This window comes from Artemia sp. Qi Xiang Cuo, chromosome 21, assembly GCF_049724085.1.
Source record: "Artemia sp. Qi Xiang Cuo chromosome 21, ASM4972408v1, whole genome shotgun sequence".
Lineage (NCBI taxonomy): Eukaryota > Metazoa > Arthropoda > Branchiopoda > Anostraca > Artemiidae > Artemia > Artemia sp. Qi Xiang Cuo.
In genome coordinates this window covers 4,519,257-4,544,738 of record NC_142814.1, presented here as the reverse complement: position 1 = coordinate 4,544,738, position 25,482 = coordinate 4,519,257, and the positions used below count along the sequence as shown (strand labels likewise).

The 25,482-nt window shown below is 35.5% G+C and overlaps 1 protein-coding gene across 1 annotated transcript; it reads left to right on the top strand.

Annotated features, from left to right (window-relative positions):
* Positions 1–1,158: 1,158 nt before the first annotated feature.
* LOC148939173 (uncharacterized) lies at positions 1,159–23,435 on the top strand. Its single transcript, XM_089107063.1, has 2 exons — positions 1,159–1,286; positions 23,073–23,435. Exons 1-2 carry the CDS (start codon positions 1,278–1,280, stop codon positions 23,406–23,408), a joined length of 345 nt encoding a protein of 114 aa, XP_088963189.1. The 5' UTR covers positions 1,159–1,277; the 3' UTR covers positions 23,409–23,435.
* Positions 23,436–25,482: the final 2,047 nt, after the last annotated feature.

Below are 25,482 nucleotides of genomic sequence, written 5' to 3'. Positions count from 1 at the left end.
TAATGATAAAGATTTGATAATCAAAGATTCGATTACAATTAATATAACAATGAAATACTTCATTTATGTTGATTCTAAATAAATAAAATGCTTTAGTTCCGAAGTTGTTTGTAATCAATATTAAAACAATAAACATTGGCATAACTTTTGAAAATGAAAATAAACCCTCCTCATATTATGCAAACACAACATAAAAACAAGTCTAATAGAAGAACTTAGTTCTAGTTTCACGTTATTTATTATATTTCCTGACGCATACGCAACACACCTAACGCTACTAATGAGGATATCCCCTGTATTTTTCCTGGCCATAGAACCTTACGGGGGAGTTTATATTGAAGTGTATTTTGTTGTGTTTAGTAATTAAATAAATTGATTGATTGATTGATTGATTGGATCCACACACCTGCTTATCCCTTGAGACAAGAATTTTAAATCTCGAACGCTAATGTAAAGCGAAAGTCATATATACACTATTTGAATAATTTTCGACGTCCATTAGTTTTTGTAACTCATTCCAAAGGTCTCCTTTGAGGGGGAGGGAGGGGGTTTCTTTCAGAAGTCCCAACATTTCCCCTTAAGGACACAAGTAGTCCCTCTTGTTTAGCCTGTGTCTAATCCTACCAATGGTATATCTAAAAACCTCTTCCCTCCATGTTTTCTCAAGGGCAACCGATCAAAATATTTTTTTTTTGTTTTCTCCTATTTTTCCCAAACAAAATTTAAATCCGTTCAAATATCCTGCAACCGTTTGACTTTTCCTTCCCTTATCTCCATAAGATGCCTATTTCCTTTTCTTTCATTAGGAATTAACCCCATGGCAAGCTGTAATTATCATTTATATAGTTGGGTCAAAGGTATTTTCCTGAGGGGGGATGGACAGCTGGATTGTAAGAGGGTAGGGTTTATCGTGTTCTGTCAGATCTTATTTTACCCTAACTTCAAATATTTAGGAAGAAAAATAGTCTTGGTCATTATTGGCCAAACCCCTTCCGAACCCCTTCCATAATTAAGACCACTGTGGTGAGTTATTAGACCAGTTAGACCAGTTAGACCGTTAGACGAATTTCGGTTAATACCCTATGATCCTTATTATAAAAGGATCATAGGATATTACCCAAATTTTGTTTTACACTAAAAACTTGTTAAATTGCTACACAACTTTATAAGATGCAATGAGTTCTCTTAGCTATAAATACAGATTGTAAGAGGCTTCAACATTACTAAGCTAACGTCGTTCATTTCATTTACTTATAACTTATCTGGATTAACAAGACATGAAATTGGTATGTTTACTTTCTCATAATTATTTTTTAAAGTATGATTCCCTCTTTATTGGAAAATGATGAGCATTTTGAACATTTAGTGTTTGTTTATTATCAGAGTATCCTTAAGACGACAAATACCAGGTCAATTTCATGGAGAAAGAAAAAGACATTTTTTGGTCAAAGCCGAAGGCCAAAAACGACTCCGTTGACTTTTGAATTAAAATCAAGTTGGTATCAAGCCGTGGCCATTTGGTGAAAAAGCCAAGACAGATAGTCTGAGTGAGGGGTGAAACTTGCGTGATATTTGGACAATCAATTTAATTTTACTATTTTAATTACGCCACTAATTTTCGTCAAATATTTATTGTTTCTGTTTGATTCAAATGCATAGAAGAGAAGTAGATAAGATAAACTTTGAAAGAGTCCATTGGCAATTTTTATGCAAAAAATTTAGTTTTACGTAAAGCGTTAGTGACAAGTTCGTTTTAAGATGATTTGACAGGGGTGGCAGCCGAAACTTTTTGTTGTGGTAATTTTTCTTTTTCTAAGACGAAGTTAACATTCCGTTCACTTTTGCTTTCATTTAGTCAGTCATAGTACTTTATTCCAGTTTTATTTTATTCATTACATGACTATTTTAATTTATTTAAAAATTCATTAGTGTTTTAAAACACTGCTAAATTTCTTTTGACTTTATTTTTCTTCTTTAAAGTTGACACAATATGGCTAAGTACTTGTCATACTGTTAATGCACACACTATACCTTCTTGGGGTATATTGTTACCCCAGCAAAGGTAGTTAAGAAACAGAGTATCCTTATTGTTAACAAAGGCAATTGAAGATGGGGCGAACAAATTGTTACCAATAAAGGTTATGAACAAAGGTTACAATAAATTGGAAGTTTTGTAGGCTAGAGAAGGAGGTTTTGTAGTACTTGCCAAAGGAGGCTGGCATGAGAACGCAGACACTGTTTACCAAATGGGTTTGGGGACTGAATGTAGACATTGCTGACCGAGAGGGCTCAAGAGGAAGTACACGAAGTTTTTTTTTTCAAGGGAGTTCAGAATCCAGAGTTTACCCAATGCTGACCAGTTGGGGTGTGAGGTTGATTTTATATGGGAGGTTATGCCTCACTTATGGCTCTTCAGTTATGTACATTGAAAATCGTTGTATTAATTTCAACTGAGTGTGTCATGTGATTTTTTTTTAATGTGTATGTATGGCGCCCCAGTAATACATAGGCTATTTTTGTATAAATATATGGCCTTGACCCTGAAAAAAAACGTACATATAATGTCACTACTATAATCATCTTTAAAGTCTACTTACCTAAAATGGCTTCCCGAAATTTTCGGCAAACAAAAATAGTTTCCTAAAAAGCCTTTAAATTGGCTTCTTAAAGACTTTAATGCTCTGTAGATAAGTATGGCTGTCCGATAGGACATTGGGCCCTGAAGAGACGTGAAAGTGCTGGATAATTGCACCAGAACTTTAAAATTTGTACTATTGGACCTTTTCTAAGTTCTACCTTCCTGCCTTCCTCATTGTGGGGTGAGGGGGATATAATACATCAAAGACACATCCATTTTTACAAGGTCTATTTTATTCCATTGATCACGTGATCACTCCTCTCTTTTGTCAAAATAGTATATTACAAAAAAAATCCATTTAAAAATAGCGTTTCCACAGTATCAGGGAATTTGGGGTCAAAGCTTTTAAATTGTGGCATATAATAAGAGAAAATGGCAATTTGTTGTTGCAAGATATCTTTTTTATTCAAAGAGAGGCTCAAACTTGAAAGTTTTAATCAATTGAGCCATCTTCCAACATACCACTATCAATGGTTCAATATATTCTTCCCTCATGAAATTAAAAAAATTGTAAACGTGTATTTGTGATTATCCATTCCTACCAGGAAAAATACGAAATTTTGCTCATTTGTTGTTATAGACTTGACACTTCTGATTAAGAATAATACTCTTTTACAAAGTCCCCTTTATAATATTAAAATCATTTTAATTCAAAATTTAAAAACTTAGCCTTTTGTTAATAATAGAAAAACAATATGAAAAAAAGGAATATTTTCGAACATTTTCGCAATTTTACATTAGATAGCTAAAGATTACTGAAAGATTACATTAGATTACTGAAAACACCGATGCGATGGTGCCAATGACAATGTAGCATGTCTCTAATAGATATATTATTTCATTTAAAATTATGATGTTTTGTGTATTTTCCTTAAAGGAAGAGTTATGAATTTTTTAAATCTTTAAAAAGTGAAATGAAAATTTTACAAAATTTACAAGAAAATAAATGCAAAAAAATTGAAATTAAGATTTCGTAAAATATTTGAAAAAATGAAAAAAATATAAATTTTGTAAATAAAATGAAAATGAAAAGAAAACTTTTAGAATTTTCAAAAAAAATCAAATGAAAAAAAAAGTGAAATGAGAACTTGGCAAAATCTTAGAAGTATTGAAACGAAAAAAAAGTTATGCAAACTTTTTACCAAAAAATGAAAAACTGAAACGAAATTTTTAGAAATAAAAAAAAAAATTGCAAAATTTAAATATCCAATTTCGGCGATGCTTTCTACCTTTTTCTAATATTATGCAAGATTTTGTATCTGTACAACAATACTAGCTGTTAAACAATACCGCATACACTATTTACTTCCCCAGCATTATAATGGTAACTCCGGAAAAGGGGCAGTAGTTCTCTTAATAAGGAAAAAGGGTACCTGAAACCCCAAAAAGTGCAAATGATCCAGTCTAGTTAGTCGTTCAAGCGCTGTAAATTGAAAAATAACTGAAATCTTGAAGAATTGTTTTACTTATAACCATGAGTTTAAAATGTTAACCGCAAAAGCTCTTAAACTATTTCTATACCCATCAAGTCTTGGTTCTAAAGCTATTGTACATGCGCTTCTTCCCCTCCTCTTAAAACAGCATACTTAATTCAATATAGAATGCTTGGGCAACCACAAGTGAGGGTGGAACCAGAAACAAACCCCTCGCGTGCTATTGAACCCAGAAACATATAACACGGCCAAATTTTGTGATAGTCAGGGGCAAAATTACATTTCAGAAGCCTACCATTTCCTCCTCTTTAATCTTTACATCCCCTTTAAGAAAGCATAGACTTTAAATCCAATAGAAAAAAGATCATTTGCTTCCCCATTCAATTCTAGTTTTTCAAATATAATAACCCCTATCGTTACAACTACGCACCAGTAATCTTATGGACATAGCCCCCAGGAAACAAGAATGTCCCTCCAAAACCCATGCTGGAATCCATCGAGTAAAATCCTTCAGAAAAGATGTGATAGAAGGATTGACCTTCAAAATGGTAAAATAATGAATCTAAAAACCCTAACAGAAAAGCAAAACCCTACAGAAAACATGCTATAGAAGGATTGACCTTAAAAATGGTAAAAATAATGAATAAAGAATCTCCCATGGAAAATTTTTCACCGTGGAAAATACCCCCGGGAAAAAAGGAAAATAACCCCGCGGAACCCTCCACCCGGAGAACACCAATACAGAAAATATCCCCCCACAGAAAAAACCCTAGAAAATCGTCCCTTGGAAAAGCTCCTTACTCCCCCCGTCATTAAAATAAAAAGTCATAAAAAATCACTCATTCTTATTTTTGAGACTTCCTACCCACCCCACCTAACAAATATTTGGGATGGTTCCATTTTCAGGGAATGATTCTTGTATTTTTTTTTTATACGAAGGGGGATTAGTAACCTCCCTCGGCTTTAAGAGAGCCATGGATCAAAAAGCTGGTAATAACAAACTGTAAGTAAAGAGTAACTTGCCAGCAGAAATTGATCGAAACAGTAAAAACAAGTTTCCAATTAACATTTGTTCAACAACAGCTTTTATATTTTGCTACATCTATATATGTAAGATGTATTAATTTTAAAATCACTCATCTAAAGCTAATATTCAATGAAAAATTGGATAATCTTTGAAATTGGGATTGTACATCCCCAAATTGGGATGGAGGTTTGATAGAAATTTGGGAACTTAAGACCACTACTGGCACAGAATGATATTTTTTTCTTTTCTTCCAGAGAAGGATAGTCACGCATGTGACCACCCATAGTGTGTAATTGTAGATTGTTAAAATAAGGATTTCATTTTTGTTAGTAAACTCTATTTTTTTTGTGGCTCAATCCAATTTGTCATAAATATTATTTGCAAGCATAAGAACCGTCGGCAATAAATGTGGTATTATTCTATTTATGCTTTTCTTCATTGTGATTTGCAATTTTTTCTTTTGTATTGCGTTCAAAACCTATCCCAGAAGCTACCGGACTTTTTTTTTCTATCACATTTTCTTTACCATTCATTTGGTATGGCTTTTAATAATTGCAACGACAAATATTTTCAAACCTTTACTGAAATGACAATAAATGAAACCTTCTTAAGAAGTATGTGTCCTGCCTTTACGCTACAATTTCATTTTGCTATTGAGATGCATTGCAGCCTTTGTAGTTTTTTTTTCATGATAGTTATTTCCTGCCATAGCTTTTACTAGTAAGAAATGAAACTGAAAAAAAAAAATTAATGGAAATAACGAAAAGAAAAACACTTTCTCTGAAGTTTGTAATATTTTTAGCTGGTTCCATTAAGAATGTGGTGCTTTTTTTAGTCTAATAAATAATGAAACATGAAACAATTCTTGAACAACTCCAAGACGCCCACCCCAGGAAAATACACCCCTAAGGATAATACCCCTCCCCGTTGAAAAAAATACGCCCGGAAAATACCCCACCTCAGAATATACCCCACGAAAAATACCCTCGTGGTAAATCCCCCTGCGGAAAATACCCCCTCCCTCTTAGAAAATACCATCCTACGGAAAATAGGATTTTCCGAATTTGGGAATTTATCTATTTTTTTTTCTTTGACAAATGCTAAAGAAAGTGAAAAGGCGTAAAGAAAATATAAGGCGTTGTCGTAGAAACTTCAAAAAAGGCACATTCGATTGTAAATTCAAAGGGCTAGTGCCCTTTTTAATAGTCGGAAGTGATTGCAGGGTAACTAGCCCCCCCACGCCCATCACTTATCAAAACACGTCTAATCAAAATTGTGCGATAACCATTTTGTTCAGCTTAGTTGATTTCCAGTTGTTGTTTTTTTCACTGAGATTTTTCTCTTTGTTGGTTTTTTGAGATAGCGATTTTGTTAATAATAGTTCAAAGGTAAAATAATAAAATTCCTTTGTTGACAAAACCCCCCGAGGCCCGGGGATAGGTCTTGTAAGTTATGCTCTGGGGCTATATATGGTTCTTATGGAAGGGATGCTCGTATAAAATTTAAAGAGGACTCACTTTTTTGGAAAGTGAAAGTTTTAGTTCACTTTTTAAGAGTCAAAAGAGATCGGAGAGCAACTAGTTTTCCCAAATACATCAAATAAAAAATTTAAGATAGCTATTTTGTTAAAAATAGTTAAAAGGTAAGATAACATAAACTCTGGTTTCGACAAAACCCTCCAGGGCCCGGAGACAGGCGTTGTAAGTTTTACCCCAGGGATGAATATGGTTCTTATGGAAGGGATGCCCGTATCAGAAGTAACGCTATAGCTTTGCCTATAATAAAGGCTATATAGCTCAAATGTTTCATTATTTTTATTTTGTTTTCCCAGAGGCACTTCATACGGAAGGGTTCTTCTTATAAACTTCAAAGGTGGCTCAGCAATTAGAAATCAAGAGTTCTAGTGTCCTTTTTCAGAGTCAAAAGTGATTGGAAGGTAATTAACACCCCTTCGACAACAAATCCAATCAAAATTTGAACGAGCCGTTTTGTTCTACGTAGTTGGTTTCCAATTGAAAATTATGTTTTTGAGGAGGACACTCCCCCCACAGCCCTCAGGGCAAGGGTTGTAAGCTATGCCGTGGGGCATATAAGTATTTTATAAAAACTTTGTCATAGAAACCAAAAAAAAGGCTCATTCGATTGGAAATTGACAGGGCTAGTGACCTTTTTGATAGTCAAAAGTGATTGGACGGCAACTAGCCCCCCTCTCACGCTGACCTTTTCCCCAAAGGGCTCATTCAATTGGAAATTTAAATGGCTAGTGTCCTTTTTAATAGTTGAAAGTGATTTGAAGGCAACTAACACCCCTTCCATGTCCACCGTTCCGCCAAACATATCCAATAAACATTTTGAGATAGCTATTCTATTCAACGTAGTTAAAAGTTCTGGAAATTATATTTTTGAGCAGGACACTCTCCCCACAGTCTTCAGGGCAAGGGTTATAAGTTATGCCTTGGGGGTATATACGGTTCTTATGGAACGAATGCTCGTACAAAATTTCAGAGAGGGCTCATTTGATTGAAAATTGAAAGTTCTAGCTGACTTTTCACGCGTCAAAAGATATTGGAGGGTGACCACCACCCTTTGTTTCCCAAATAGATCCGATAAAAATTTCGAGATAGCTATTCTGTTAAAAATAGTTCAAAGATCATATAACAAAACTTCTGGTTTCAACACAACCCCCAACCCAAGGCCCAGGGGTAGGCGTTGTTATGGCAAATATGGTTCTTATGGAAGGGATGCTCGTTTAAACTTCAAAGATGGCTCATTTGATTGAAATGATGGAAATGATTGGAAATATAAAGTTCTAGTTCACTTTTTAAGAGTCAAAAGATATTGGAGGGCACCTGTCCACCCTCCTCCATGCCTTTTTTCTCAAACCCATCAGATAAGAAAGGGAGATAGCCATTTCTAAAGAATAGTTCAAAGACCATATAACAAAACTCTGGGGTCGACACAGCCCCCCCTGGGCTTGAGGATAGGCATTGTAAGCTATTCCCTGGGGGAATAAACATTTTTTATGGAAGGGATGCTCGTAAAAACTTCAGAGAGGGCTCATTTGATTGGACATTGAAAGTTCTACTTCAGTTTTTGAGAGTCAAAAGAGAATAGAGGGCTACTAGCGCTCAAGCCCCTTTTTCCCAAATGAATCTGATAAAAAATTTTAGATAGCCATTAAGTTTAAAATTGTTAAAAAGTCAGATTACAAAAATTCAGGTGTCGACAGAACCCCCCAGGGCCCGGAGGCAGGTGTTGTAAGTTACGCCCTTGGACATACATAGTTCTTATGAAAGGGATGCTCATATAAACTTCAGAGAGGGCTCATTTGATTGGAAATTGAAAGTTGAACATTTTATGTTAGCAAAAGTGAACATTATCTTACAAAAAATAGTTCAAGGTCGGAAAAGAAAAACTTCGGTGTCAATACAACCCCCAGGGCGTTCTAAGTTGTTCCCTAAAGGCATGTATGGTTCTTATGAAAGGATTGCTCGTATAAACTGCATAGACGGCTCATTTGATTAGAAATTGAAAGTTCTAGTTCTGACAAAAAACAATCTTTTTCCCTTTGATATTGTTACTTTGATACCAGTTTTGATAATTTGATGAAAATTTGATTTTTTTTAACAAGTTTGATATTAAATAAGGAAATTTTAAAAACTTGAAACTTTTTGCAAGCAAAAATGAAAAAAAATTAATTTAAAAAAAGCTTTCCTAAAAATAAATTTTTCAAAGAAAAGTAAAGGCCATTTTAAACTTAAGCTCAGCAGATACCTTTTAAAATTCAAACTCAAAACGGCCAGAAATTACTATTAAAGAATAAATGAAAAATGATATATAATGATATTTGTTTTTGAAAGATCCATCAGTTCAAGAATTTATTTCACTGTAATTTCGTTATTGAAGTATAAATGAAACTTAAAACGAACAGAAATTAAATGAAAAATCAATACAAACAAACATACAATAGATATTAATGTAAATAAATAAATAAATCTTAAAAAGAGTAAAATTTAAATTGAATATAAAAATCAAGCTTGAAACGAACAAAAATCACTTCAAACAAGAATTTGGGTATCGCCTCCTTCTCTCACTATAAAAGTCTTTTTACTGAAAACTTCTTTACTGAAAACTGAATGCGTCTTGAACAGTCTTGGAAAGTATAAAAAACATAAAATTGAATATTCGATGTATAATGATATCAATTGTCGAAAGATCCATCAGTTCAAGAATTTATTTCACTGTAATTTTATTTTGATTTTCAATGCTGTAAGAACTGGAAAATAAACTATTTATAATATAATTCGTTTTAAGTTATGCGTCAATGATGCAGTAGGCTTTTAGTTTTTATTTACAGCTAAGGAAGCTAAGGGGCAGTATCCAAACTCTTATCTGTAGTGAAACTATATTCGGCTTGAACAACTTTAGAAACAACTAATAGATTCAAATGAATATTTGATTCATAATGATGTTAATTACTGAAAGCTCATCAGTTCATAACTTTACTATAATTGTAATGTTTATTTTCAATATTAAGTACAAAAGAAAATTTTTGCAATAAAATTGGTTTTCTGTAAAGCGCCAATGACCCAGTACGTTTTAGACTTTTAGAGTGAGAGAAAGAGGTGATACCAAAACTCTTGTTTGTAGTGATTTTTGTTCGTTTCACTCTTCTTAAGTTTTATTTATTTTTGTACATTATTAACTATTGTATGTTTGTTTGTATTAATTAAAAAAAACTTTCCAAAAAATAAGTTTTTCAAATAAAAGTAAAGGCCATGTTAAACTTAACCTCAGGAGATACAAATACCTGTTAAAATTCAAACTCAAAACGACCAGAAATTACTATTAAAGAACAAATGAAACCCAAAACGAAAAGAAATTAAATAAACAATCATAGCAAAAAACATGCAACAAGTAATAATATAAATGAATAAATAGATCTTAAAGCGAGTAATGCTTAAATTTAATATGAAAATCTAGCTTAAATCGAAAACAAATATTTTGCTATTAAAGCATAAATGAAAATTAACCCGAACAGGAATTAAATGAACAATCATTCCAAAAAAAACAGATAATATATATAATGTATATGAGTAAATGATTCTTAAAACAAGTAAAACTTAGGTCGCAAATGCAAGTCAAGCTCGGACCGAATCGAAACAACTATAAACCATGATTTGCGTATCGTATCACTGGAAAAGCCTAAAACCTACTGTGTCATTGGCGCTTTACTGAAAACAATTCTTTAAAAACTTTCGCATTTGTAACCTTAAGAAATCAAAAATTAATTAAGATTTTAGGGAATAAATATCAGCATATGTATATTAAATTGGCAATGCACATTTTTTTTCAGTAAACTCATTTGAATTTTTTTTCAAAAAAGTACAAATTATATTCTTGCTTTTAGAAAGCATAGGGGTTTTGAACCCTACTCACATTAATTTATGCTCGTTTTGAGCTTGACTCTAATATTTATTGTAATTTTTGTTCGTTTTGGGTTTCATTTATTTTTTGATACGGATTTGGGGTAGTTGTATGCTTGGTAGATTATATGAGATTCCGAATGCCAGGTGTTGAAATAGTGAATCATACCACGACCGAATGGGACTGCTACGAGAATTAGCCTACCCTCCACCCTCTAAATTAACCATATGGATTCAAAAATATCAATGGCACTTTCTTGCGAGTGGTGGAACACACCGAAACTTGACATTTTATTATATTTTGGTGTTTAATGCAAGAAAATACATGTTCCACAAAGTTTGAGGTGCAGTTTTCCGCTCAAATAGAAATGCCTAGAAGCCATAGAATGTTTTCATACCAAACTAACACGATTAGTTAAAAAAATGGCACAGTTAAAAAAAATGGCAAAACTTTATGAGTCTTGAATAGTCTTGGAAAGTATAAACAAAATCAAATTGAATAATAGATATATAATGATATTAATTGTTGAAAGATCAATCAGTTCAAGTTTTTTTTTCACTGTAATTTTTATTTTAATTTTAAATGCTTTAAGAACTTGAAAATAATACATTTGCAATATACGAGTAATTCGTTTTCAGTGAAGCATCAATGACGCAGAAGGCTTTAGGTTTTTACAGTTAAAAAATGGGACAGTATCCAAATTTAGCGTGTAGTGAAACTATATTTGTCTTGACCAATCTTGAAAAGAAATAATATATTAAACTGAATATTTGATGCATAATGATATTAATTGCTAAAAGCTCATCAGTTCAAAATTTTATTGTAATTTTAATATTTATTTTCAATATTAAGTACAAAAGAAAACATTTGTAATATAATTAGTTTTCAGTAAAGTGCCAATGATGCAATAGGTTCTAGGCTTCTACAGTGAGGCGATACCCATATTCTTATTTTTAGTTTTTTTTATTCGATTCAAACTTGACTCGCATATTCAATTTAAGTTTCACTCGTTTTAAGATTTATTTATTCATTTATATTAATATATATTGTATGATTTATTCGCATTGATTGTTTATTTAATTTCTTTTCGTTTTAAGTTTCATTTATAGTTTAATAGCAAAATATTTGATTTCGTTTTAAGCTAGATTTTCATATTCAATATAAGCATTACTCGCCTTAAGATCTATTTATTCATTTATATAATTACTTGTTGTATATTTTTTGCTATGATTGTTTATTTAATTTCTGTTCGTTTTGGGTTTCATTTATTCTTTAATAGTAATTTCTGGTCATTTTGAGTTTTGATTTTAACAGGTATTTGTATCTCCTGAGGTTAAGTTTAAAATGGCCTTTACTTTTCTTTGAAAAACTTATTTTTCGGAAAGTTTTTTTAATTAATTTTTGTTCGTTTTTGATTGCAAAAATTTTCAAGTTTTTTTGGCATGGAGGGGGGGTTGCTTACTGTCCGATTATTCTTGACTTAAAAAAACGGATCTAGAACTTTCAATTTAAATCGAATGAGGCTTTTATCCAAGTCTATACGATTACCTCTTTCATAAAAACCTTATATATGAACAATAGACAGCTTGCATAACTTGTGGACAGCGATTGACAACAATAAATGTATTGAAAAAATAGCTCCAATAAGGGAGTTGAGTCCATGGCAACGACTGACAAAGATGTATCACAACTTTTTTGACTTAACCTACATAGAATTGTGTGCCCCGAAGTCATTTTGTACTTAATAAAAAATATTCATCTTAACAAAGTAAATGATTAAATATAACAGATGTTAAAGGTTTTCTTTCCATACAAAACAACCTCCCGTACGTTATAAGCCCCCCTTGATAAGTTATGCCCCAGGGCATAGTTTACACCGCCTACCCCTGGGTCCTGGTGGGCTGTGTCGACACCGGAGTTTTTGTTATCAGAACTTTGAACTATTTTAACAAAATGTCTATCTCAAAATTTTTTTCTGATGCATTGAGGGCGTGTAGGACGGAGTGGGGCTAGTTGCCCTTCAATCTCTTTTGACTCTTAAAAAGTCAACAAGAACTTTCAATTTTCAATCAAATGAGCCCTCTTCAAGGTTTGTACAAGCGTCCTTCCATAAGAAATAATATGAAGGATCCAGAGAATACTTAAATTATAATCGTTGTAAAGAGGGCTGTGGGGCAGTTATAATCCTCATAGACCTAATTTGTAGAACTTAAAACTACATTTAATAAAATGGCTGTCTTAAAATTTTGATTGGATGTGTTTGGGGAAAAGGTGGGCATGAGAGGGGGGTTAGTTGCCCTCAAATCACTTTAGACTATTAAAAAGGGCACTAGCCCTCGGAATTTCCAATCGAATGAGTCTTTTTTGAAGTTTCTACGACACCGCCTTCTATAAAAACTTTATATGCCCCCAGGGCATAAATTAAAACCCTTGCCCTGAGGGTTGTGGGGGATTGTTCTCCTCAAAAACATATTTTCTATCTGGAAATAAACTACGCTGAAAAAATGGCTATCTCAAAATTTTGATTGGATGTGTTTGGGGGAATGATGGGCGTGGGGGGGGGCTAGTTGCCCTCAAATCACTTTCGACTATGAAAAGGACACTAGCTCTTTGAATTTTCAATTGAATGTGTCTGTTTTGAAGTTTCTACGACAACGCCTTCTATAAAAACCTTATATGCCCCCAGGGCATAACTTTAAAACTCTTGCCGAGGGTTGTGGAGTAGTTTCCTCCTCAAAAACATATTTTCTATCTGGAAATCAGCTACACTGAACAAAATTGCTATCTCAAAAGTTTGATTGGATGTGTTTGGGGAAATCATGGGCATAGGGGGGGGGGGGCTAGTTGCCCTCCAATCCCTTTTGACTATTAAAAAGGGCACTATCCCTTTGAATTTCCAATCGAATGAACCTTTTTTGAAGGACCTAAGACAATACCTTCTATAAAACCTTATATGTCCCCAGGGCATATCTTAAAACCCTTGCCCTGAAGGTTCTGGGGGAGTGTCCTCCTCAAAAACATATTTTCTATCTGGAAATCAGCTGCATTGAACAAAATGGCTATCTCAACAGTTTGATTGGATGTGTTTGGGGAAATGATGGGCGTAGGGCGGGGGGGGGGGGCTAGCTGCCCTCCAATCACTTTCGACTATTAAAATGGCACTAGCCTTTTAATTTCCAATCGAATGAGCCTGTTTTGGAGTTTATACGACAACGCCTCTTATAAAACCCTAAATGCCCCCAGGGCATAACTTAAAACCTTTGCCCTGAGGGTTGTGGGGGAGTATCCTCCTCAAAATTATATTTTAGATCCGGAAATCAACTACGCTGAAAAAAAATGGCTATCTCAAAATTTAGATTGGATGTGTTCAGGGGAATAATGGGCGTAGGGAGGGGGGGGGGCTAGTTGCCCTCCAAACACTTTTGACTATTAAAAAGGGCACTATCCCTTTGAATTTACAATTGAATGAACCTTTTTTGAAGTTTCTACGACAACACCTTCTATAAAACCTTATATGCCCCCAGGCCATATCTTAAAACCCTTGCCCTGAAGGTTCTGGGGGAGTGTCCTCCTCAAAAACATCTATTCTATTTGGAAATCAACAACTCTGAACAAAATGGCTATCTCAGAATTTTGATTGGATGTGTTTGGGGGAATGATGGGCGTGGGGGGGGGCTTGTTGCACTCCAATCACTTTTGACTATTAAAAGGGCACTAGCCCTTTAATTTCCAATCGAATGAGCCTGTATTGAAGTTTCTACGACAACGCCTTCTATAAAAACCTTATATGCCCCAGGGCATAACTTAAAACCCTTGCCCTGAGAAATGTGGGGGAGTGTCCTCCTCAAAAATATATTTTCTATCTAAAAATCAACTACGCTGAACAAAATGGCTATCTGAAAATTTTGATTGGATGTGTTTGGGGAAATGATTGGCGTGGGGGGGGGGGGGGGGCTAGTTACACTCCAATCACTTTTGACTATTAAAAAGGGCACTAGCCCTTTAATTTTCAGTTGAATGAGCATGTTTTGAAGTTTTTACAACAACACCTACTATACAAACCTTATATGTCCCTAGGGCATAACTTAAAACCCTTTCCCTGAGGGTTTTGGGGGAGTATCCTCCTCAAAAATATATTTTCTATCTGGGAATCAACTACGCCAAAAAAAAATGGCTATCTCACAATTTTGATTGGATGTGTTTGGGGGAATGATGGGCTTGGTGGGGGGCTAGTTGCCCTCCAATCATTTTGGACTATTAAACAGGGCAATAGCCCTTTAATTTCAAATCGAATGAGCCGTTTTTGAAGTTTCTACGACAACACCTTCTTTAAAAACCTTTATATGCCCCCAGGGCATAACTTAAAATCCTTGCCCTGAGGGTTATGGGGGAGTATCCATCTCAAAAATATATTTTCTATCTGGAAATCAAATACGCTGAACAAAATAGCTATCTCAAAATTTTGATTGGATGCGTTGGAGGAAATGAGGGGCATCGGAGGGGGGCTAGTTGCCCTCCAATCACTTTTGACTATTAAAAAGGGCACTTTCCCTTTCAATTTACAATCGAATGAACCTTTTTTGAAGGTTCTACGACAACACCTTCTATAAAAACCTTATATGTCCCCAGGACATATCTTAAAACCCTTGCCTTGAAGATTGTGGAGGAGTGTCCTCCTCAAAAACATATTTTCTATCTGGAAATCAGCTAAACTGAACAAAATGGCTATCTCAAAATTTGATTGGATGTGTTTTGGGAAATGATGGGCGTAGGGCGGGGGGGGGGGGCTAGCTGCCCTCCAATCACTTTCGACTATTAAAAATGGCACTAGCCTTTTAATTTCCAATCGAGTGAGCCTGTTTTGGAGTTTCTACGACAACGGCTTTTATAAAACCCTAAATGCCCCCAGGGCATAGCTTAAAACCTTTGCCCTGAGGGTTGTGGGGGAGTGTCCTCCTCAAAAATATATTTTAGATCCAGAAATCAACTACGCTGAACAAAAATGGCTATCTCAAAATTTTGATTGGATGTGTTTAGGGGAATGATGGGCGTAGGGAGGGGGGAGGGGGGGCTAGTTGCCCACCAATCACTTTCGACTACTAAAAAGGGCACTATCCCTTTTAATTTCCAATCAAATGAGCCATTTTTGAAGTTTCTACAACAACATTTTCTATAAAACCTTATATGCCCCCTGGGCATATCTTAAAACCAATGCCCTGACGGTTCTGGGGGAGTGTCCTCCTCAAAAAAATATTTTCTATCTGGAAATCAACTACGCTTAACAAAATGGCTATCTCAGAATTTTGATTGGAGGGGTTTGGGGAACTGATGGGCGTGGGGGGGGGGGCTAGTTGCACTCCAATCACTTTCGACCATTAAAAAGGGCACTAGCCCTTTAATTTCCAATCGAATGAGCCTGTTTTGGAGTTTCTACGACAACGGCTTTTATAAAACCCTAAATGCCCCCAGGGCATAACTTAAAACCTTTGCCCTGAGGGTTGTGGGGGAGTGTCCTCCTCAAAAATATATTTTAGATCCGGAAATCAACTACGCTGAACAAAAATGGCTATCTCAAAATTTTGATTGGATGTGTTTAGGGGAATAATGGGCGTAGGGAGGGGTGGCTAGTTTCCCTCCAATCATTTTCGACTATAAAAAAGGGCATTATCCCTTTGAATTTCCAATCGAATGAGCCTTTTTTGAAGTTTCTGCGACAACACATTCTATAAAACCTTATATGCCCCAAGGATATGTCTTAAAGCCCTTGCACTGATGGCTCTGGGGAGTGTCCTCCTTGAAAATAAATTTTCTACCTTACTATCAAATACGCTGAACAAAAAGGCTATCTCAATATTTTACGTGGTGTGTTTGGAGAAAGGAAGGGCGTGGGGGGGGGCTAGTTGCACTCCAATCAATTTCGACTATTAAAAAGGGCACTAGCCCTTTAATTTCCAATCGAATGATCGTTTTTTGAAGTTTCTACCACAACGCCTTCTATAAAAACCTTATATGCCCCAGGAAATAACTTAAAACCCTTGCCCTGAGGGTTTTGGGGGAGTGTCCTCCTCAAAAATATATTTTCTATTTGGAAATCAACTACGCTGAGCAAAATAGCTATCTGAAAATTTTGATTGGATGTGTTTGGGGAAATGATGGGCGTGAGGGGGGGGGGAGTGGGCTAGATTCACTCTAATCACTTTCGACTATTAAAAAGGGCACTAGCCCTTTAATTTTCAGTCGAATGAGCATGTTTTGAAGTTTTTACGACAATGCTTTCTATAAAAACCTTATATGTCCCCAGGGCATAACTTAAAACCCTTTCCTTGTGGGTTTTGGGGGAGTATCCTCCTCAAAAATATATTTTCTATCTGGGAATCAACTACGCTGAACAAAATGGCTATCTCAAAATTTTGATTGGATGTGTTTGGGAGAATGATGGGCGTGGTGGGGGGCTAGTTGTCCTTCAATAATTTTGGGCTATTAAAAAGGGCAATAGCCCTTTAATTTCCAATCGAATGAGCCTGTTTTGAAGTTTCTACGACAACGCCTTCTATAACAACCTTATATGCCCCCAGGGCATAAATTCAAAGTCTTGCTCTGAGGGTTGTGGGGGAGTGTCCACCTCAAAAATATATTTTCTATCCGGAAATCAACTACGCTGAAAAAATGGCTATCTGAAAATTTTGATTGGATGTGTTTGGGGAAATGATAGGCGTGGGGGAGAGGGGAGTGGGGCGCGTTACACTCCAATCACTTTCGACTATTAAATAGGGCACTAGCTATTTAATTTCCAATTGAATGAGCCTGTTTTGCAGTTTCTACGACAACGCCTTCTATAAAAACCTTATATGCCCCCAGGGCATAACTTAAAACCCTTGCCCTGAAGGTTGTGGGGGGGGGGTATCCTCCTCAAAAATATATTTTCTATCATAAACTACGTTGAACAAAATCAACAGTTCTTTAATTTCCAATTGAATGAGCCTGTTTTGAAGTTTCTACGACAACGCCTTGTATAAAAACCTTATATGCCCCCAGGGCATAACTTAAAACCCTTGCCCTGAGGGTTGTGGGGGGTATCCTCCTCAAAAATATATTTTTTATCAGGAAATCAACTACGCTGAACAAAATGGCTATCTCAAAATTTTGATTGGATGTGTTTGGGGGAATGATGGGCGTGGGGGGGGGGGTTAGTTGCCCTCCAATCATTTTCGACTATTAAAAAGGGCACTAAAACTCTCGATTTCTAATTGAATGATCTCCCTCTGAAGTTTCTACGACAACCTCTTCCATATGAAGTGCCTCTGGGGAAAAAAAATAAATAATAAATAATAAAACATAGGAGCCGTATGGCCTTTACTATGGGCAACGCTACAGCGTTGCCTCTGATTGATTTTTATTTAATTTCTGTTCGTTTTATGTTTCACTTATACTTCAATATCAAAATTACAGTGAAATAAATTCTTGAACTGATGGATTTTTCAAAAATTAGTATCATTATACATCATTTTACATTTATTCTTTAATAGTAATTTCTGGTCGTTTTGAGATAGAATCTTAAAAGGCATTTGTATCTGCTGAGCTTAAGTTTAAAATGGCCTTTACTTTTCTTTGAAAAACTTGTTTTTCGGAAAGTTTTTTTTAATTAATTAAAAATAACCCCCAGCTGCTGTGGCGTAACTTGTCATAACATATTTCGACTTCTTCATCTGAGAACAATCCGATTGATTTAGGCTCTTTGGAAAGTAATTTTTCCATTATCCGCCTCCTCTTGACAAAACATTTCGATTCTTACTTTTGGGTCATTTTGCAAAGTTAGACCATGCTAAAAACTATATCACCATCACGCCTGCATCTATTCAGGCACATATTCGCCGTCTTAAACTAAGTAAAGCAGGGGATTGAGACGGCCTGCAACCCGAACATATGATATTCGGTGCTTTCAAATTTTTCAAACAACTTGCTATTTCATTTTAGGCTTGTATTGCTCAATAACATATTTCTGATGCACTATTTGAAGGTCTACTAACGTGCATTTTTAACAAATATAAATACCTGAAATCCTGTGATGCAAATAGACCGATTACTGTACGTTTGAGGATTGGCAAGCTTCTTGAGAAGCTTATCTATAATGAAATTATCACGAAGTGTGATCATGGCGATAACCAATTTAGTTTCAAACAGTTCGTGGTAACGAACTGTAAGTAAGGAGCGACCCGGCTCAATGGGAACCGAAACTGTAGAAAACGGAATTTTGATACCAATAGATACATCAAAAGAATTAAATTTTAATGCTAATTTCAAATATATAAGTTTCATCAAGATTAGTCCTACCTATCAAAAGTTTAGCGCATGAGAAAATTTGGCTGATTTTCAAAAAAAGTAGGAAAGACCCCCTAAAATTTAGAGAACCTTAATAAAAATCACACCATCATATTCAGCGTATCAGAGAACCCTACTGCGGAGGTTTCAAGCTCCTATCTACAAAAATGTGGAATTTTGCATTTTTTGCCAGAAGAAAGATCACGGATGCGTGTTTATTTGTTTGTTGTTTTTTTTTCCCAGGGGTGATCGTATCAACCCAGTGGTCCTAGAATATCGTGTTACGGCTCATTCGAACGTAAATTAAAAGTTCTAGTGCCCTTTTTAAGTGACCAAAAAATGGAGGGCAACTAGGCCCCCTCCCACGCTCATTTTTTCCCAAAGTCACCCGACCAAAATTTTGAGATAGCCATTTTGTTCAGCATGGTCAAAAATATGATAACTATGTCTTTTAGGATGGGTTAATCCCCCGAAGTCCCCAGGGGGAGGGGTGAAAGTTATGAACTTTACCCAATGTTAACATATAGTATTGGTTATTGGGAAGTATACAGACGTTTTCAGAGGGAATTGTTTCTGGTAGTGGGGGGGGGGGGGCAGTGGGTCGGGGGTTGTGTGGGAGGATCTTATAATGAAGGAAGTTTTCATGGGAGAAGGGACATTGCTATGAAGGGGGCGCCGGATTCCCCAGCATTATTTAAATACAGATCAGAAATTATATATAGCTAGTGCACTTGCATATACAGCTATCCGTGCTAGTGCACTTGCAGATATTAAGAATAAGCTTAAAGCAGGTTATGCTAAAGTTGTTCCAAATCTCGGCCGACATTCGCGTAAGGCATTGGCTAAACTCTATTCTACGTATTGTGACCATTCCATTCTTTTTCTATCAGGTTTGCGCCTATTTTTTAATAATAATGATATTCGAATGTTTAATGCAATTGATATATTGACGTCATATAACAAGTTGGACTCCAAGTTAAAAGATGAGGCCTGCAAGCGGTTGGGTCCTTTTCATCCTCTTGTGCGATTGTTTTGATTTGTATTTGTAGTTTTTATATTGATATTGTTTTGCATGTGTTTTGTTTTTGTATGTCTTTACTTTTTATTTTCTTTTGTTACTCCACTTTTTTATCATTGTTAGTGGGTCAAAAATAAATTATTATTATTATATGATTGGGTTCATCCCCTAGTCCATACCTCGCTCTTTAAGCCAAAGATTATTTAGTACTTTCATAAGAGCTATTTATTCTAATTAACGGCATTTGTGATTAAGGGGTCATTTTAAAGAATCGGAACAACATTCAAACTTTAGCTTAAAGAGCAAGGTATTGACTAGGGGGCGAACCCTCCAATATACGTATTAAAAATATAAGAATATAGAGGTTCGTTACGTAAGTTAATTCGTAAGTTACGTATATTTATTACTAATAAAAACGTTCGTAAATAAAATTAAACAGGTTTCGTGAAAGCCATTTAACCAAATAAAAGTAAAATTAATATTCATTTTTTTTTAATTATTCATCTACGGTGAGCCAAAATCAAAACCTGAATTAATTCAAAAACGTTCAGAAATTAAATAAAAAAAATAGGTTTTTTTAACTGAAAGTAAGGAACGACAGTAAAACTTAAAACGAACAGAAATTATTACGTATATGAAAGGGGCGGTCCCCGCCGCCACGCCGCGCGCGTTACGCTAAAGTTTGAATTTGTCACAACTCTTTTTTTTGTTAACAATAAAAAACTTTAGCCTAAAGAGCGAGGCGTTGAGGAGGGGATAGCCCCTTTCATATACGGAATAATTTCTGTTCGTTTTCAGTTTTAACGTCGTTCCTTACTTTCAGTTAAAAAAACTTGTTTGTTTTTTTTATCTAATTTCGGGAAAGACTTGGCGTGCAGAAGACCCAAGCAACTTTTCTAGCGGTTCCTGAAAGGCATAAGAAGCAAAAAGTAACCTCTACGTTTCTGCCATTGATATTTCTAAGGCTTTTGACTCCGATCTTCACTCCCAAGCAGTTTTGTCTCTCTTTAGAAGTGAAGTTAATCCATTTGTTTGTACCTACCTTTAGCAGTGGTACCAGAAGTCCTCAATCCAGATACGCTTGTAATGTACTGTTAGTAATCGTACGCGTGTGTGCCATGGTGTTAAGCTGTGTTCTGTTCTTTGTCCGGCAATATTTGATAACTCTATTTGGGTAATCATTCGACAGATTCCATCATGCTTAATTGAGCCATATATTGACACAAGTCACATGTAGTTTGCCGATGACGTTCTTCTCTTGGCTGATAATCTTAGGGCACTCCAGAACGCTGTTGATGTTGTTTGCTCCGGACTGAAGGAAATTTGTCTTTCAGTCACTACTTCCGATACACGAGTTTCTTGTCTTCAGAGCGGAGATTCCCTCCAATGATACAGTCCAATTTGGGCCCGCCACAATCTCATCTCTTAGTTCACTTAGGTATTTAGTCCTTCCATTTAGAACTTTTATGAGATCCACTAGGAAGCTTATAATTGATTCTTTGAAAGAAAAATTAAGAAAATCTTAACGGTCTTCTCGTCAGGGTAAAGGGCCAGTTTGATAAGAGAACCCTTGGCTGGCTCTATAATGCGTTTTTTGCACCGCATGTGTTGTTTTTTTACACCTTTTTGGAAAATTTTTCTCTGCATCTGATAAAAATAAAATCCGATCGCTGTTCTTTAGGTTCTCCAAATATTTTCTTAGTATCCCCATTTGGACGCATAATAGTTACATTTTACGACGGTACGGTGTTTTCGAGATTTGTCAAAAAATGGACAAACTGTCACCTAGGACCGCTGCAACGAAATTGTCAATTTTCCAATGACTTCCCTTCTATCGAGTACCTGGCGTTCCTACCTGTGAAATCTTATAATTTTAGACCGATATACTAAAGCAGGAAGAAGACAATGGAAGAGGGGTGTATTCAGTAACAGTTATATAATGTAAAGAAGAGAGCGGGAGTGAGTGGGAAGAGCCGTATAGGTACCAGCCGGCCTAAAGGCATAAAACTGTTGGGGACATGCTGCTCAAGTACCCGCACCTCCCACAACACATCATAGGAATTAAGTAATATTATAAGGAGAACCCGTTGTTAGCTGATTGGAGGATATTTTCATTTCTATCTGAAGATACTTTTTTGGAGTCCAAGGGGTAAATGGACTAATTAGGTACTCCATATACCCTTACACAAATTTTGAAAACGGACTTAGATCCTGAATAAGTGTTAAAAGTTGTTGAGATTTGTGCGTAATTTTCATATGTGTCCTTTTTGTTTTTCTTTTCATTTTCTTATACTCCTCTTTAGTGCATTTTTGTTGTGTAGAGAGGGTAACAATAAATTATTATTATTATTACTATTTAATTTTTCCAATTGTAATTTTAAGTATTATTTCAAGATAATTCGTTGTACTGGAATTCCTCTTCAATCTCTTTTGACTTTTAGAATGCGCTTAAAGTCAGAATTTTCGATCTGTTGAGTCCTTTCCCATCCATCTATAATAGACATTTTCTCTATTTTTCATGTAATGACTTCTGGAAGACATGATGAGTAAATAGGCAGAGCACCTCTCTCTTCATTACAGCAGCACTGCAGCGTCGACTATAATCAACTACAAACTATCAATCATTTTTTTTTTAAAGTGATGTTGAAAAAAATTACAAAGCCCTACTACAAGCAATAAAACTTATATTTTAGTCCATATTTTGAGACACACCTGCTCCTAGAATTTTTACGAGAGCTATATTAAAAGTCGATATTTCAACACCTTAGCATCGCTATTAGACACTAGTCCAAGCAAACTTTTAACTATTACCTGATTTTAAGGATAAATCGATTTTATTCTGAAGGACCTCTGGTGACAATTAGAAAAATATTCACCTAAAAAAGCACGAAAAGCATTTTGAGGCTCAAGCCCCCCCCCCCATCTTCCTCCATGAAAAGATCCAATGACTTACCTCCTAATACTTGGCCTGCAACACTACATAGCTGGTAGTATCACAAAGTACTTAGTCTATAACGACCGTGATATTATGTGAATAAATGAACGAGCTTAATAAGGAACTCACTCAGTGAACTACTCAATAAGGGATTCATTACATTGCAGCAATGTGACTTCTGAAGTGGGAGAGGGAATACTAAAATAAGTTTTATTTTCGATAATTTAAAGCTAATATGCTTAAACGACTTTGATCTACCTGTATAGCTTTTCTAGGTTATCTTGGTGGCTCTCGGAACGGTGACGATTTTGGCACAAGAAACAATTCCTAAGCAAATACAAGTTGAGCGGCAAGATGAAGGATTGAAAACTTCTAAAGTAAAATTACCAGTTGAAGAAGGTATGGAAGGCATTGGTACCCATTACCAAAGCTATTACCCCCCTGGTTATCGTCACTACTACCCTTCATATAATTATGGTAGTTATCTAAGGTCACCAAGTTGGTCACCAAGTTCGAAAGATCCACCCCTTCCAAAGGGTTTATATTGGAAAGAGTTAAAGGGTTATTATTTTTCTCAGGGGGTTTTGTTACCCCTAAACCCCAGTGGATAGACAGAATGAAGAAGGTTGGGGGGGGGGTTAAATGAAGAAAGTCAAAATTATATATTTGCTGATGTGTTTTTGCTGATGTATGTTTCTTAGTCTTTTGACAATTAAATTGTTTATAGTTACATAGTGCATATATTTTTAGAAAGAAGTACAGACCAATTTTATTTTCAAGGACTTTCAATTTTTATTTTCTATACTGATTTCTTTCAGGAGTTCCCTTTCTCTATCTCTCTCTCTCCCATTTTCATTCTCTCCCATTCTATCTCGGATCTTTCCTCTGTCCCCATCCGTGAAATGGAAATCCTGCTCGCGTGGCCTCATAATGGCATCACGGTGGATCTTTCACGATTTTGCCTAACCAGAACTGTAAAAACAAACGGTGCTACAGCGTAGCTTTGAGGAGCGGCGCACCTTGAGAAAATTATAGTCTTGTAAGCAACACAAATTACTTATGATAACTTTTAAGAGAAGAACAATGGGGTGTTAGGAAGGGTAGACCAAAAAGGCTGGCCAAATATTCACTCTTAGATTAATACTTCAGAAGGGCTATAGTTATCAAACACCTTTAGTCACCAGTTTTTTTTATCATGAGTAAGCATTCGATTTAGCTGATAGAAAAGCCTTAACGATGGTTTTATTATTGTATGCGGTATTAAATAAAAAAAAAACTTTTTTTTAACTGAAAGTAAGGAGCAACATTAAAACTTAAAACGAACAGAAATTATTCCGTATATAAAAGGAGCTGTCCCCTCCTCAACGCTTCGCTCTTGACGCTAAATTTTTTAATATATTAAAAAGTAGAGTTGTGACTAAGAGTCAAACTTTAGCTTAAAGAGTGAGGCCTTGAGGAGGGGACAGCTCCTTTGATAAATGGAATAATTTCTGTTCGTTTTAAGTTTTAATGTTGCTCTATACTTTCAGTTAAAAAGCTTGTTTTTTCTTATCAAATTTCTGAACGTTTTTCAGCTAATGCAGGTTTGAATTTGGCTCAGCGTTCATAAAAAAAATTTTATATTAATTTTGGCAGATTTATTCCGTATATGAAGGGTTGTCCCTTCCTTAATACCTGGCTCCTTACGCAAAAGATGTTAGAATTAAAAAAAAAGCTTCCTATTCTAATAAAACGGCCCCTGTGTTTCAGTAGCCGTCGTTAAAAATACGAACAAACATTCAAACTTTAGCGTAAACGACAAGGTATTTAAAAAGGGACAACCCTTCATACATTGAATAATTTCTGCTCGTTTTTCAAATAATGCCGGTAAATCTGGCTCACCCCTTATGAAATTTACCCCTCTCCGTCATGGATGTCTCATCCGTGTAAATTTCATCCAACGGAAAGTGCAACCTTCCCTGTCAAATTATATCCAGACAGTCCCATCCTCACTGATAATCCCCCCCCCTGATTCCTAGCGGACGATTCATCCTGAAAAACTCTCCTTAGCATTCTTTCATTTGAATAAGACTTTAATCTCTAATCAGTTTCTCAATCACTCCAGACAAGCCTCCTTCCGTGGAAACTATTTCCTGGAAATCAAAACACGTGGAAAATAGCTCCCGGATAATTAAACCGGAACATTTCCACATGAAAAATTTGGCAAAGATAATGTAAGATGATTAAAAAGAATTTTAAGTAGTTATTCTGTCAAATCCATCTAGTGTAACATTTCCCCTGGAAAATTCACCGAAAAAATATGTCTTTGTAAATATCATGACCTCCCACAGCCCCTGGGGAAAATGAGAATACATTTCTCACTGAAGCAAAAAGAGTGAGAGACACATAAAAACACATAGATTCGAACATACAAACCAAGAAAGACAGGCACTTCAGATATACAAACCATCAAAGACAAAAACTACGACTTGCAAACACCAACCCTGAAAAACAGACAAAGAGAGTGAGAAACAAATACAAATACATAGATTTAGACATACAAACCGACAAAGACAGGCAGTGGAACAAGCAAACAACCGACCAGACCTACACACAAAGAGAATAAGAGAAAAAAAACAAATACAAATATATAGATTCAGATATACAAACCGACAAAGACAGACACAGGGACATGCAAGTACCCAC